The 16043-nt window shown below is 54.4% G+C and overlaps 1 protein-coding gene across 3 annotated transcripts in view; it reads right to left on the bottom strand.

The window, feature by feature from the left end:
* Positions 1–16043, bottom strand: part of GRM7 (glutamate metabotropic receptor 7) — a 236553-nt gene that overhangs the window by 80551 nt on the left and 139959 nt on the right. For all 3 annotated transcript variants that reach the window (XM_058844701.1, XM_058844700.1, XM_058844702.1), the window contains exons 5-6: positions 10955–11095; positions 4736–4936 (exon numbers count right to left, since the gene is read on the bottom strand). In XM_058844701.1, coding sequence (XP_058700684.1) covers positions 4736–4936; positions 10955–11095 — 342 coding nt within the window. The remainder of the gene's footprint in view (positions 1–4735; positions 4937–10954; positions 11096–16043) is intronic.

Genomic DNA, 16043 nt, shown 5'->3' with positions numbered 1-16043 from the left:
CTCCCTTATCCGGGAAGAGCATTCCCTGTGCTCTCCATTCTCTGGGAAGAGCATTCCCTGTGCACTCCCTTATCCGGGAAGAGCATTCCCTGTGCTCTCCCTTATCCGGGAAGAGCCTTCCCTGTGCTCTCCATTCTCTGGGAAGAGCATTCCCTGTGCACTCCCTTATCCGGGAAGAGCATTCCCTGTGCTCTCCATTCTCTGGGAAGAGCATTCCCTGTGCTCCCCATTCTTTGGGAAGAGCATTCCCTGTGCTCTCCATTCTCAGGGAAAACCCTTCCCTGTGCTGTCTCTTACCTGGAAGAGCATTCCCTGTGCACTCCAGTTTCTGGTAAAAGCATTCCCTGTGCTGTCCATTCTCTGGGAAGAGCCTTCCCTGTGCTCTCCCTTATCCAGGAAGAGCATTCCCTGTGCTCTCCCTTCTCTGGTAAGAGCATTCCCTGTGCTCTCCATTCTCTGGTAAAAGCATTCCCTGTGCTGTCCATTCTCTGGTAAAAGCATTCCCTGTGCTCTCCCTTCTCTGGGAAGAGCATTCCCTGTGCTCTCCATTCTCTGGGAAGAGCATTCCCTGTGCTCTCCCTTCTCTGGTAAGAGCATTCCCTGTGCTCTCCCTTATCCAGGAAGAGCATTCCCTGTGCTCTCCCTTCTCTGGTAAGAGCATTCCCTGTGCTCTCCATTCTCTGGGAAGAGCATTCCCTGTGCTCCCCATTCTTTGGGAAGAGCATTCCCTGTGCTCTCCATTCTCAGGGAAAACCCTTCCCTGTGCTGTCTCTTACCTGGAAGAGCATTCCCTGTGCTCTCCATTCTCTGGGAAGAGCATTCCCTGTGCACTCCAGTTTCTGGTAAAAGCATTCCCTGTGCTCTCCATTCTCTGGGAAGAGCATTCCCTGTGCTCTCCATTCTCTGGGAAGAGCATTCCCTGTGCTCTCCATTCTCTGGGAAGAGCATTCCCTGTGCACTCCCTTATCCGGGAAGAGCCTTCCCTGTGCTCTCCCTTATCCAGGAAGAGCCTTCCCTGTGCTCTCCATTCTCTGGGAAGAGCATTCCTTGTCCTCTCCCTTATCCAGAAAGAGCCTTCCCTGTGCTCTCCCTTCTCTGGGAAGAGCATTCCCTGTGCTCTCCCTTCTCTGGGAAGAGCATTCCCTGTGCTCTCCATTCTCTGGGAAGAGCATTCCCTGAGCTGTCCCTTGGCTGGGCTCTGTGGCACTGCCAGGGGGTGCCATGGAGGACCCTGAATTGACTTTATTCACCACGGACTGAAGCACCAGCTCAGGTGAGAGCAGGGCAGGAGGAGCTCCAGCACTCCCACGCTGGCACAGCCCTGACCCCGAGCCCTCAGGTGAGCTCAGCACCCCCAGGTGAGCTCTCAGCACCCTCAGGTGAGCTCAGCACTCTCAGGTGAGCTCTCAGCACCCTCAGGTGAGCTCAGCACTCTCAGGTGAGCTCTCAGCACTCTCAGGTGAGCTCTCAGCACCCTCAGGTGACCTCTCAGCACCCCCAGGTGAGCTCAGCACCCTCAGGTGAGCTCTCAGCACCCCCAGGTGAGCTCTCAGCACTCTCAGGTGAGCTCAGCACTCTCAGATGAGCTCAGCACCCTCAGGTGAGCGCTCAGCACCCTCAGGTGAGCTCTCAGCACCCTCAGGTGAGCTCAGCACTCTCAGGTGAGCTCTCAGCACTCTCAGGTGAGCTCTCAGCACTCTCAGGTGAGCTCTCAGCACCCTCAGGTGAGCTCAGCACCCTCAGGTGAGCGCTCAGCACCCTCAGGTGAGCTCTCAGCACCCTCAGGTGAGCTCTCAGCACCCTCAGGTGAGCTCTCAGCACCCTCAGGTGAGCTCTCAGCACCCTCAGGTGAGCTCAGCACCCTCAGGTGAGCTCTCAGCACCCTCAGGTGAGCTCTCAGCCCTTTATCCACCATGGCACTGCATGGGAACCTTCCCAAGAGCAGAACTCAAAGCAGAGCCTCGTTTCCTCAGAGCTCCAGGAGCAACCTTCCAGGGTGACATTTATTTCCAGACATATTAAAATAGGCTTGGGTAGGGTAGAGTAATATTGTGTCAAGATTGAAGATTATGACAATCCTCCAGCATATCTATATTCAAAGCTTCCTCCTCCTGTGTAACTTTTTTTCCCTAAAGCAATGAAAAATCTCTCCTGTTGTAGCACTGAACTTTAAGATTATCGTTTTCTTCATGATTCCCATTCTTCATTGAATTCCAGGGGGTGAAAAAAAGATTTGAAGGAGTGAATTAGCATAGTCTCCATTCTAGCCCTGGTAAATTGTTTCCTGTCTCTCCTACAATCCTCTGAGATCAGATACAAATTCAGTTCAAAGGCTGGCACAGAAAATCTCCCACTGAAATCTCTCCTTGCCGGCTCCTTGCGAGCACCAGGCAGATATTTAATTGTCATTACAGATTCATGTAGCAGGAATACATTGGAGTGAAACACTTAGAGTCAATCAGAAGCAATGGCTGTAACTCCTTGGCTCCTCAGGAAAGGCAGCCAAGTGCTAAATGGGGTTTGGCTGATCAGGACTCTGAGGGCTGCTCTGGGTGAGTTAGGCTCAGCTTTGTCAGAGCTGACAAGAAAGGGACACCTGAAATGGCAGAAGCTCAGGTGAGGCTCCCAAAATGCCACAGACACACCTGAGCACTGCCCAGGCCAGGGCACAGCCCCAGGGCACAGAGGAAGGTCCAGGGAGGATGGACACCACGGTCACAGCCACCCCAAAGCCAGCGCTGGGACAAACCCTGGGGGCACAGCTGGGGACACCTGGATGGGAACAGCCCCCAAATCCCAGCACAGGCTCTGGGGGGGACGGGGACCCTGGGCTGCAGCAGGGCTGCCCAGCACCGTGGGGCACTGCAGGGACCTCAGAGCAGCTCTGGACAGCACAGGCAGGAGCAGCCCCTGTTCCAGCAGCACTCTGGGCACACAGGAGGAGAAGGGCACACAGGGAGAAGCCTGGCATCCATGGGGAACACGAGCAGCTGTGGGCAGGGCAGCACCGTCCTGCTCCCCGCTCTGAAGCTGCAGGAATTGGGCTCCAGCCAGGGCTCTGCTCAGCAGGGCAGCCCTCCTGCACCTCTGGGTGAGCTGGGTGAGGCTCTGGAGCCCTTTCTGTGCCACCTGTCTGCAGGCTCTGTCAGCCCTGCTTTGCATCACTGCAGCGCTCCTTTCATGAAATAATGAAATTAATAAAAAGTGATGTATGAAAACCGCGTCGCAGAGAGGAAACAGGCCTTTCAGAAATAACCCTTGATCTTCCAATCATTAAAACATGTCGTTATTTCGCTGCTTTTTGATCATTTAGGATTTATTTTCTTCCTATTAAGATTTCCCAGATTTCGCTGAGCCCAGTAAGCAGTTCAGTCTCCAGGCTGCAGCTCCTGCTCATGCAGAGCTGTGACAATTTAATTCAGCTCCCGACAAAGGAGCTGCCTTCTCCCCACACAGACACAGGGCACTTGACACCTGCAGGAAGCCCTCAAGCCCAGACACAATCTGACTGAATTTGTAGAGTTTCGATCTCTTAATCACTGCAAGATGAGGAATGAATTATGAAGAGGAGGACAGGGCACACAGGTGTCACCAGCCCAGGTGTTCATTACTCAGAGCACGTTCATGGCAGTTCGGGCACCCAAGGGGCCCCTGTGAACAGCATCTTCAGCTTTTCACTGGCAAAAACACAACTGCACTCCAAAACTTTCAGAACTTCACTCTATGAGCACTTGAGGTTGAATGTTTTCCATATTTTGGGCTTTTTGTTCTCCAGGCAATAATGATCACAAAATGCACTCTGAGCTCCTCACTCAGATCCAGCCTCTCTTCATCACAGCCTTGCTCCAGCCCTGGCTGCACTGATGGCAGCACCTCTGCAAGGAGGACCAGCAGGATGTCCCAGCTCATGGCAGGGCCAGCAGGATGTCCCAGCTCATGGCAGGGCCAGCAGGATGTCCCAGCTCATGGCAGGGCCAGCAGGATGTCCCAGCTCATGGCAGGGCCAGCAGGGTGTCCCAGCTCATGGCAGGGCCAGCAGGATGTCCCAGCTCATGACAGGGCCAGCAGGATGTCCCAGCTCATGGCAGGGCCAGCAGGATGTCCCAGACCATGGCAGGGCGAGCAGGAGGAGAACAGGAGATGCTTTCCCTCTCACAAAGCTCCCAGTGCCCCAGCCTGGAACCCAGGACAAACCCCCGGGAGCACTGAGGAACAGGATCCACACACACACATCCCCTTCCCAAGGGCCAGCTCTGTGATGGGGACAGCAGGGGACAGACAGGGGGACAGCAGGGGACAGGGGTGGTCAGCAGGTGACAGGGGACAGCAGGGGACAGGGGACAACAGGGGACAGGTGACAGGGGACAGCAGGGGACAGGGGTGGTCAGCAGGGGACAGCAGGGGACAGGGGACAGCAGGTGACAGGGGTGGTCAGCAGGTGACAGGGGTGGTCAGCAGGTGACAGGGGTGGTCAGCAGGGGACAGGTGACAGGGGACAGCAGGTGACAGGGGTGGTCAGCAGGGGACAGGTGACAGCAGGGGACAGGGGTGGTCAGCAGGTGACAGCAGGGGACAGGGGTGGTCAGCAGGTGACAGGGGACAGCAGGGGACAGGGGTGGTCAGCAGGGGACAGGTGACAGGGGACAGCAGGGGACAGGGGATCAGCAGGTGACAGGGGACAGGTGACAGGGGATCAGCAGGTGACAGGTGACAGCAGGGGACAGGGCTCTCTCACCGTTGAAGTTGACACTGCGGATGTACTTGAGCAGCCTCTTGCCCCCCGCGTGCTCCATCTCGGGGCACAGCCCGGCGCTGTCGGAGCACAGGTCCCGGTTCATGTGGTGCAGGGCGTGGGCCATGGCGTACACAGCATCGATCACAAACTGCACCTTCCCCTCCTGCTCGTAGTGAGAGTCCTTCCCAATGCGCTCCTGCCCTGCGGGGGACAGAGGGGACATTCAGGGACAGCGGGGACACTCTCAGGGACAGTGGGGACACTCTCAGGGACACTCTCAGGGACACTCTCAGGGACAGCGGGGACACTCAGGGACAGCAGGGACACTCTCAGGGACAGCGGGGACACTCTCAGGGACACTCAGGGACAGCGGGGACACTCTCAGGGACAGCGGGGACACTCTCAGGGACAGCAGGGACAGTGGGGACACTTTCAGGGACAGTGGGGACACTCTCAGGGACAGTGGGAACACTCCCAGGGACACTCAGGGACAGTGGGGACACTCTCAGGGACAGTGGGGACACTCAGGGACAGCGGGGACACTCTCAGGGACACTCTCAGGGACAGCGGGGACACTCAGGGACAGCAGGGACACTCTCAGGGACACTCAGGGACAGCGGGGACACTCTCAGGGACACTCTCAGGGACAGTGGGGACACTCTCAGGGACAGAGGGGACAGTGCTCCCCCAGCACTGAACACCCTGCACCTCCGAGCAGTGCCACAAACCATTCTGAGCTGGCACCTCATCAACTACAGCATCACCAAACCTCATTAAAACACAACCAAACCTCATTAAAACACAACCAAACATCATTAAAACATAACCAAACCTCATCAGAATATAACCAAACCTCATTTGAACATAACCAAACCTCATTAAAACATAACCAAACCTCATCAACTACAGCATAACCAAACCTCATCAGAACATAACCAAACCTCACTTGAACATAACCAAACCTCATTAAAACACAACCAAACCTCATCAACTACAGCATCACCAAACCTCATTTAAACATAACCAAACCTCATTAGAACATCACCAAACCTCATTAAAACATACCCAAACCCTATTAAAACATAACCAAACCTCATTAAAACACAACCAAACCTCATTAAAACATAACCAAACCTCATTAAAACACAACCAAACCTCATTAAAACACAACCAAGCCTCATTAAAACACAACCAAACCTCATTAAAACGTACCCAAACCTCCGCCACTGCCACCAGAATCAGTGACACCTCTTGTGAGTTACTCTCCATACCCCAGAGACACAAACCCTGTCCTGCTGGCCGAGAAGCCACAGGGACACTCCGGGAGCCAAATTCCGCCCGGGTGCGCTGCACAGCTCTGCCTTTGGAGCAGGACACGCTCAAAGCAAGGCACAGCCGGGATTTAAAGCCTGCTGCTTTCTTCTGCTGCAAATCCCAGGCTCTAATTGGAACTCAAAGGCACATCAAGGGAAGAAGGAGTCACTTCAGAGAAGCCACCCAAGGGGCTGCGGAGAGCTGAGGAGCGGCGGCAATTAACGGGCAATTAACGGCACCTCGGGAAGCTCCTGTCGCTGTCACTGTCCCTGTCACTGTCACCGTCACTGCCAGCCCTGCTCCCCAGCCTGCAGAGCCTCGGAGGTCCTGCAGAACCCCATCAGTGCCTTCAGTGCCGCTGGAATCCTGATGAATCCCGGTGAATCCCGGTGAATCCCGATGAATCCCGGTGAATCCCGGTGAATCCCGATGAATCCCGGTGAATCCCGAGGAATCCCGGTGAATCCCGGTGAATCCCGGTGAATCCACGCCGTTCCCGGTGAATCCCGGTGAATCCCGGTGAATCCCGGTGAATCCTGAGGAATCCCGGTGAATCCCTAGGAATCCCGGTGAATCCCTAGGAATCCCGGTGAATCCACACCGTTCCCGGTGAATCCCGAGGAATCCCGAGGAATCCCGGTGAATCCCGGTGAATCCCGGTGAATCCACGCCGTTCCCGGTGAATCCCGGTGAATCCCGGTGAATCCCGGTGAATCCCGGTGAATCCCGAGGAATCCCGGTGAATCCCGGTGAATCCCCATGAATCCCGGTGAATCCCGGTGAATCCCGGTGAATCCCGGTGAATCCCGGTGAATCCACGCCGTTCCCAGTGAATCCCGGTGAATCCCGGTGAATCCCGAGGAATCCCGGTGAATCCCGGTGAATCCCCATGAATCCCGGTGAATCCCGGTGAATCCCGGTGAATCCCGAGGAATCCCGATGAATCCCGGTGAATCCCGAGGAATCCCGGTGAATCCCGGTGAATCCCGGTGAATCCACACCGTTCCCGGTGAATCCCGAGGAATCCCGGTGAATCCCGAGGAATCCCGGTGAATCCCGGTGAATCCCGGTGAATCCACGCCGTTCCCGGTGGGGAAGCACAGTCCCGGAGCCCCGGGGGGACACGGCTGCTGCAGGTGGGAAATCCGAGCTCGGGAATGAAAGCAGGGGCAGGCAGAGCTCCAGGGCAGTGATGGAACAGGTGAATTAACACCTTTGAAGCTGCAGGCTCTCTGGCCCTCAGGCTGTGCACAGAGGTGTGACCTGCTGCCCATGGCCACAGGACACCTTTGTGCTGCTCTGGTCACCTGAACGGCTCAGGGGGGCTCTGCAAACCAAGCAGGATCTTCAGAGCCTGGAACGAGGCACTGCAGGCTGGGGATCCACAATCTGATTTATTCCTTTTCCCCAAAACTGTTCATTACCTCCCTGGCAGTGTCCCAGGCCAGGCTGGATGGGTTTGGAGCAGCCTGGGACAGTGGGAGGTGTCCCTGCCATGGCAGGGGTGGCACTGGGTGGGCTTTAGGATCCCTCCCCACCCAAACCATTCCATGATGGTTGAGGCACCCTCTACCAAAACCCCTCAGTTTTACATCTCAGCTCCTCTGGAAGCACTGAAATCCTGCAAGCAACTGAGCAGAAAAGGTGAGTTTCCACCAGTGAAGTTCTAGGCAGGATCCTTTTCATTATTCACTCCTCTCATTGATTACAGAACTTATCAGAATTTCAAGCCCTGACAAGGAAAATGCTTTTAAGTGGTTTCAGCTCTGTAACCAAGTGAGCAGTGCAGCAGGGATGGATGCCAGGGGAGGGGATCTGGGATTCAAATGCTGCACTCAAACAACACTGATAAGCCACAGCAAGTTCCAGAAGCACGGCTGGGCACACACACAGCAGGAGGAAAACCTTCAGCAGCAGAGAGCTGTGAGAGGAACCCAAGCAAAACACACCTGAAAAAACCCAAGAATAATGGAACGGTGTCCTAACATGAAAATAATAAAGGTTCTTAAATTGTAGTAGAATTTCCAGGAACAAGGATGCTTCCCTTAGCTGGGTGTTAAACATCAAGAACTGTGCACAGTAAATCCAGATGTGGAGACAGATGTAACTGCTCACCCCAAACACATCTGAATTTCTACAGCTGGGAGTGTGCTGTCCTTCACAAAACACAGGCTGAGCTCCCTCCTGAAGAGATTCTGTTGCAATTAGAAGTTTAACCCAAACCTGAAGCAGCAAAGAACCCACAGAGCAATTGTTACGATTTACATGGGCCAAATATTCCTCAGACTTCAAAAAACCCAGCAGATATCCAAATTAGGCTGAACAGTGTTCTCTTCAGTTTGTGTCACCCTCCTGCTGTTGCAGTGAGCAGCAAATCAGGCCCAAAGTCCATTTCCAGGCAGGAATAAACCAGAAGTGATGGGCACCATTTGAATTCCAATTTCAGCATTATTGTGGGGAATGTTTCCCCCTCTGAGGCCGAGCCAGGCAGAATGTTTTACCACAGGAAACAGCTCCTGCATAATGGGAGTAGAGAAATTCAATGATTAATTACTCTGCAAGAGAAGGAAGCTCCCAAAAGGCAGCAAGGTGCTCCAGATGAAAGCAGCAGGAGCTGTGCTGTGGGGAAGGGGCAGCCCCAGCACAGAGCTGTCCTGTCAGCACATCCTGGGCTCCATCGAGGGAAGGTTGGAGAGCCAACCTAAAACTTGGGTGCAGCAAGAAACCACGAGCCCCTCTGTGCTGTCAGACCAAAACCCAAAGTGAGAACAAACCCCATCCGCACCATTTCTGCTCATCTTTGAGGAGGAGTTGCTTTTTTAACGTGGAGAATCTCGAGGAGCCACACAAGAGCGTGATGTGCTTCAGCAGTGAAGCAGCTGACACCTGGGACACTCGAGCACAGCGTGATTCCAGGAGAACACACTTCTGTCCCACGGCTTCGCAACGAGTGCCTTGGGATGGCAGCAGCAGGATGAAACACAAAAGCAGTTTATTGACACCAGGGTTTTTTTTTGCTTCCCAAGGATCTATTTGAAGGTGATGACAAACAGTTTAACCCCCCCTTCCTCCTCGAGGCTCAAGTGCTCATCAGTCTGATTCTGAGAGACGGAGCAGCCAGGGCCGGCGTCAGGCACATCCTCACAGGAGAACAGCGCTGCAACAAAGGCAGGGAAAAAGGCTCCAAAACACACAGTGCTGGGAACAGAGAGAAAGAATCCCGCTTTTTCCATCTCCTTCAGATGACAGAAGTGAAAAGCAGGTTTGAGAACTCCTGGTCACACTCCTTCATCTCCAGGCAGGCGGCGTTAACGCGTCCCCTGTTCCCAGCGCCTCTCCTTCAGCTATCCCTCTGCACTCATTGTTATCACCACACAACAGAGGGGACGTGTTAGGATGAATAAATAGTGTCTCTAGGACAATTTTTATGGCATATAATTCACACAGACAGACATCAAAATCCCACTCCATCGGTGCTCGTGCGAGATGAATTCAGACACCTCCTTGGCTCCTGAAGAATTAAACACATTTTCAAAGGGTCTGGCACAATAGTGCTGCTGAGGACCTGGTGATAGTCATCATTAACAAGAGATTTAATTTAAAGATTGTGGAACGGTATCAAACAGGCAGCTCTTGTTTGCACAAGGTGGAATTCGGCAGCTGGGGCACAAAAATCTGCTCTGTTCATCCACCCCCAGCAGCATCAGCCAGCCCTGCCTGGGGACAGGGACAGCCCCACAGAGCCACATCCTGCACCAGGGGTGAATATCCTCCCTGGGTACCCACACACAGCACCTCAGGGCTCTGAAGGCTTCTCCACACGAGCTCTTTCTGTGGAAGCAGCTGAGAAGCAGGGCTGAGCCACCAGGCCAGGGTAAATATTGTCACTGAGAGGAGCAGAGGCTGCCAACGAGGCCCCTGTGCAGTGAAATCCCTGCACTGTCACCTGGCAAAGCCCTCCAGGATCCAGCAGCAGCTCTGCAGTGCAGAATCCCCCTGGCCCAGCCTCATCTCCTTAGAGACAAAGCCTTTATCTCAGCACCACCCATCAACCCCATGGAATATCCTGGGGAGAGCAGATGAGCTTTTAAATTTCTCCTGCTCAGCACACAAGGCACTGGATAACGCTCCAGCCCAAAGTCCCTGCACTCCTCTGGACCAGGATCTGTGCCCAGGAGTGCTGAGCCATCCCTGGCACCCAAACTCCCCCACTCCTCTGGATGGGAGTGTTCAATTCTCCATCAGAGTAAAGCAAATCCTGCCATGAACTGACCTCCTGTGATCACAGCTCAGGGCAGTTATCCAACACTGCACATTTCAACTGCTGCTGGGAAATCTAAAGGGGCAGGGGGGAAGGGGAGAGGCACCAGGTGACAGCACAGCCGTGGTTTCTGTGTCACAGAGGCACATTCTGCCCAACACTCCTCCAGGGTGCTCTCAGCAGGAATCCCACAATGGGTTGGGCTGGAAGGGACCTTGTAGATCACCCAGTGTCCCCCAGCCATGGCAGGGTCACCTCCCACTGTCCCAGGGTCACCTCCCACTGTCCCCAGGGTCACCTCCCACTGTCCCAGGGTCACCTCCCACTGTCCCCAGGGTCACCTCCCACTGTCCCAGGGTCACCTCCCACTGTCCCCAGGGTCACCTCCCACTGTCCCAGGGTCACCTCCCACTGTCCCAGCTGCTCCAGCCCCAGTGTCCAGCCTGGCCTTGGGCACTGCCAGGGATCCAGGGGCTGCTCTGGGCACCTCTGCCAGGGGCTCAGCATCCTCCCAGGGGAAGAATTCCTTCCTAAAGGGTTCCATCCTCCATCTAAAACAAACCAACACTCTGCAGCTGCCCTTGACTGAAATAAAACCATTCCTGGCTCCCACATTGGCACAGCACAGGGGAAGGGTGAGTTACCTGTGCATTTTCGGTCTGTGTCCTCCTTCTTGGAGCCAGTGATGGTCAGCTTGCAGTTGAAGTTCTCCTCCCAGTACTCTGCAAACCACACGTTCCTCCTGTTGTTCTCCAGGGTTCGAGAGGTGAAATAGGTGTCAAAGCCTGCAGGAGGAGAGGGCACAGCTGAGCCCTGGCTGTTCTGACTGGGGAGCTGCAGCCTGGGCACTGACACTGCCCTCGTGCCTCCCTCGGGACCCAGCACACGGCTCTGCCCACGGCAGCTCACCCTGGGGAGAGAGAAAATCCTGCAGGAAAATGACTCTAACTACCAGGTGTAAAACTGGGCAAGACAAATGTAAAACAGATCAAGATCAGAAAAGTTATGAGGAAAAAGCATGGATTAGAGATGTAGCGATAAGGAGGGGAAATAAATGATATGGTGCAGCTGATATCGGACTGAGCTCACAACACTGATTTTGTTATTGGCCTGCCCAGAGTTCCAGAGGAGGCATCTCCACCTCAGCAGGCTGTCAGCAGCACCTCTGTGCATCCCAATCCTCCCTGGAGCAGCAGCACCCTTCCACAGCACCCACATCCCACTGCTCCCCACCACACCTGGGCTTTCCTGCCAAAGGAGGTTTGCACAAATGAATTAGTGCATGTCTGTGTGCTCACACCCAGCCTCTGTCATTTCCCTGCCTTCTTCCCTTCTTCCCTGGCAGCAGCTGGAGCCACTCAGCTGCTCAGGAGGAACTGTGCCTGCAGTGGCACAAAGGGCAGCTTTGTCACCTGTTTGTCACCTGTGCTCTGGGGTGCCACCACAGGCCATGCTGCTCCAGCCCTGTCACAGGCTCCTGGCACCCCCAGCCCTGCTGATTCCAAGGCTTTCCCAGCCCAGCTGCACCTTCCCAAAGCTCTCTGTCCCTCTGGAGCGTGGGGCTGCTCTCCCCGGAGGGAGAGGATGAGTTCTGTGCAGGGATCTCACCTGGCTGTGGCTGCAGCAGAGCTCTGCTCCTCAGGGAACCTCCCACAGCTCCCCACATCAAGCCCAGGCACAAAAACAGTTTTCCCTTTTACTGAGAAACTCGTGGAGGAATTCAAACCAGCCAAATCTGAAACCTGGGATTGGGAATGGTGGCTGCAGCCAGAGGAGCTGGGAGGTGAATGATCTGCCAGCCCACTGGGGATGGGAACCTCAGAGGATGTGTTCCCACTCCTGCTGCTCCAGCTGCTCTGGCACTGCAGAGGAGGGTGAGGGATGGAAACAATGAACTCCCACTGCCCAAACCACCCCTGCTACTGCAGCATCCCCTGGGCTCTGCACTCAGAAAGGGCTGCAGGTCCACACTCCATGGAAAGGGAGAACGTTCCTGGCACTGCAGCCAAGGATTCCCCTCCTGCAAGAGGTGGGTAAAGCGACACAGGCTGGCACAGCACAGGATGGAGCAGAGTCTAAGGAAAACCATCTGCCACGGGGTTAAATCAGCACAACAACCCTTCCACAGGGATAAAAATAGAGCCAGCACAAACCCAGCTGTTTTGAAACTGGAAAAGAGTCTGGGAATGGGGTCAATCCCTCTCTGCTCTGTGCTCCAGTGACCCAGCTGTAACCTGTGTTTTCCCAGGGCTGACTCTACTGCTCTCGACACATCCCGAGCTCAGAGGGCACGACCCACATCACCTCCAAACCCAGCCAGGAACAGCAGCACTGGGGCCTTCCAGGAACAGCTTGAAAGCTAATCACAACTTTACCTGCAGCCTCACCAGCACATGATCCAGTTTATTGAAATCAGAAGTAGGTCCCTGTTACAACAGAGGCAGCAGGAGGCTGCCAAGCCCAGAGACCCATGCAAGCAACCCATGGAAAAATGCAAGAAAACCACCAAAGCTGGCTGGGATAAAGCCTCAGTGCTGGATTGCAGTTTTACTGAGGGCTTGGGTGTGCTCTGTAAACTCCACACGACTTTCCAGCCCTTCATGTGGGGACTGCAGCTTGAAATGAAACCTTCCCAAAATAAAATGGATCAAAGTGCAGGAAAGGAGATCCTGGGGGGGGCAGGGACCCCCATCTCTCCCTGCTCTGTTTATCCTGAGGCAGGGACTTCAGCTGGGCCTCCCACAGATGGAGTAAATAATTGGTTAAAACTCCTGGGACACCTGCTGTAGCTAATTAATCACAAACTAGTGATTTAGGAACATTGCTGTGCAGTCTGTAAGAGGGGCCAGCACTATTTCTCTACCCAAACCGTTCTGTGATTCCATGATTACCATTTAGAGGATGAAATTTCCCAAGGGAAATATTCTCATGGGGGGGTCAGAAGAGCATTCAGAAAACAGACAGGTTTTAGGGACACACAGACAAAACTTTTCCCTGCAAACCAGTGTATATTGGTTTTCCTCCTAATTAAAAGAGCATTTCAAAGGGGATATCCAGTCCTAAGATCTACAATATCCATATGGCTGGGAAAGAGCACCAATAAACCCTCCCCACGTGCCAAATTCACTGACCTCTGGGGAAAGTGCTCTGTAACTTAATAATGCAAAATCAATGAGTCCTGATAAAACTGTAATAGAATTCCATATGAATTACTCTAAACCTTTACAGATTTAATAACAAATAATAACATTGCCATTGATTGGTTCAATGATCCCTCTGCATTTGCAGGCAGGAATATGGATCCCTATTAAAAAGGGAGCATTTTTTCCCATTCTTTTCTATGGATGGGGACAAGCTGAGAGTGACAGGGGGATGGGGCTCAGAGCTGGGCAAATCCCTGGTGATTCCCTGGTCCTGTGCAGCCACCCCTGCTGCAGAGCACATCCTGGGAATGCTGCTGCCACACACCTGGAGAGCCTGGAACTGCCCTCCCTCCCAGCTGGGAACAGCAGTCCTGGAATGGTTTGGGCTGGGAGGAGCCTGAATCCCACCCATCCCCAGCCCTGCCCTGGGCAGGGACCCTTCCCCTGGCCCAGGCTGCCCCAGCCCTGTCCAGGGACCCTGCCAAGGGTAATTTCAGCAGCCAGGAGTGGATGTGCACTTCCCACAGGGCTGTCCTGCACGTCCTTCTGTGCCACGGGAGATCTCAAATGCTTCTCTGGTTTTAGAGACCTTTTTGGGATGAGCCTGGCTCATAAACACTCAGGGTGAACAAGGCAAACATTCTCTGCACTAAGAGCAGACCTGAGCCTCTGCTTCACTTTCCTGACCCAAAGACATGAGGACAGCTCCCACACACAGTGCTGAACTTGAGAGTTTTGGGTTCAGAGGCTCTGGGAATTAGACAACTCAACAAAAAACACTGGAGGATGCTAAAATGCAAAAGCAGGAAGAATCACTTCTCACCCCTGTTCGTGACCGAGCACTGCACTGGTGTGACAAGATTTAGTGATCCCCCAATGTTCTCCATATTTCATACTTTAGCAAATTACTTTTTCAGCAAATACCTCTAAGAGATATAAATAGTTCTTTTATGAGATTTTCCAAATTACAATGAATCTCTTATTACTTCAAATCACTGTGATTTGAGTAAATCATTATTTTTACACGTAGAAAGATGATAGTACCTAAAGGGTTCATTCATTTTCCACCACGGGATAAATATGTACAAGAACTACATTGTGGTGAGACAGAGGGAAAAAGGGGAGGCATGGAGGGGGGAGTGGGGGAAAGGGACAGGATCCCAAACCCTGTGGAGGAGCTGGGACAGCCCAGGTGAGGCACAGGGACAGCAGCAGCAGGAACGGAGCCTCTCCAGTTCCAGCCAGGAAAGAAACCCTCTGACCCTGTGGGGCTGTGTTTGCCCCACTCCAAACCCCAAATGTTTGATTTCTGCCATGAACCTGCCCCTGCCTCCCTGCAGTGCCCTTCTGGATGGGAGTGCAGGGCTCAGCTCCTGAATGCTGGGAACTGCTCGTGCCCGGGAGGCCAAAGCAGCCTGGGGCTCTGCCACGGGCACCTCGGGGACACAGGGAGCTGGATCTGTCACCAGGAGAGCCAGGAGCACTCCTGGGGACACAGGGAGCTGGATCTGTCACCAGGAGAGCCAGGAGCACTCCTGGGGACACAGGAAGCTGGATCTGTCACCAGGAGAGCCAGGAGCACTCCTGGGGACACAGGGAGCTGGATCTGTCACCAGGAGAGCCAGGAGCACTCCTGGGGACACAGGGAGCTGGATCTGTCACCAGGAGAGCCAGGAGCACTCCTGGGGACACAGGGAGCTGGATCTGTCACCAGGAGAGCCAGGAGCACTCCTGGGGACACAGGGAGCTGGATCTGTCACCAGGAGAGCCAGGAGCACACCTGGGGACACAGGGAGCTGGATCTGTCACCAGGAGAGCCAGGAGCACACCTGGGGACACAGGGAGCTGGATCTGTCACCAGGAGAGCCAGGAGCACTCCTGGGACAGGGGATTGTCACTGGGAATCAGGAGCACACCTGGGGACAGGGACAGGATGGGCTGCAGGACACAGGCAGGGACACCCAGGAGAAGCACAGCCTGTGGAACAGAGATGAACTCAGGGGATGCAGGGCTGGACTGGCAGCGGCAGCCAGGGGAAGCTCCCAGCAGCTCCAGGAAGAGCAGCAGGGATGGATTGTGATCCCAAGAGCAGCAGGGATGGATTGTGAGGATTGTGATCCCAAGGGCAGCAGGGATGGCAGGGATGGATTGTGATCCCAGGAGCAGCAGGGATGGATTGTGATCCCAAGGGCAGCAGGGATGGATTGTGATCCCAAGGGCAGCAGGGATGGATTGTGAGCCCAGGAGCAGCAGGGATGGATTGTGATCCCAGGAGCAGCAGGGATGGATTGTGAGGATTGTGATCCCAGGAGCAGCAGGGATGGATTGTGATCCCAGGAGCAGCAGGGATGGATTGTGATCCCAGGAGCAGCAGGGATGGATTGTGATCCCAGGAGCAGCAGGGATGGCTCCTGAGCCCAAGAGCAGCAGGGATGGCTCCTGAGCCCCAGGTGCCAGCAGCAGCAGCACAGCAGGAGTTTGGGGGGATTTGTTCACCTCTGGTTGGCCGTTTCAGCAGCACACGCTGCAAACCATCCCTTTCACGTGTCACGAGGGACTTCAGGAGCTCAGGGGTTATTTAATAAGGAAA

Source organism: Poecile atricapillus, chromosome 9 (assembly GCF_030490865.1).
Source record: "Poecile atricapillus isolate bPoeAtr1 chromosome 9, bPoeAtr1.hap1, whole genome shotgun sequence".
In the NCBI taxonomy this organism is placed as follows: Eukaryota; Metazoa; Chordata; class Aves; order Passeriformes; family Paridae; genus Poecile; species Poecile atricapillus.
This window is presented reverse-complemented; position numbering and strand designations above follow the sequence as displayed.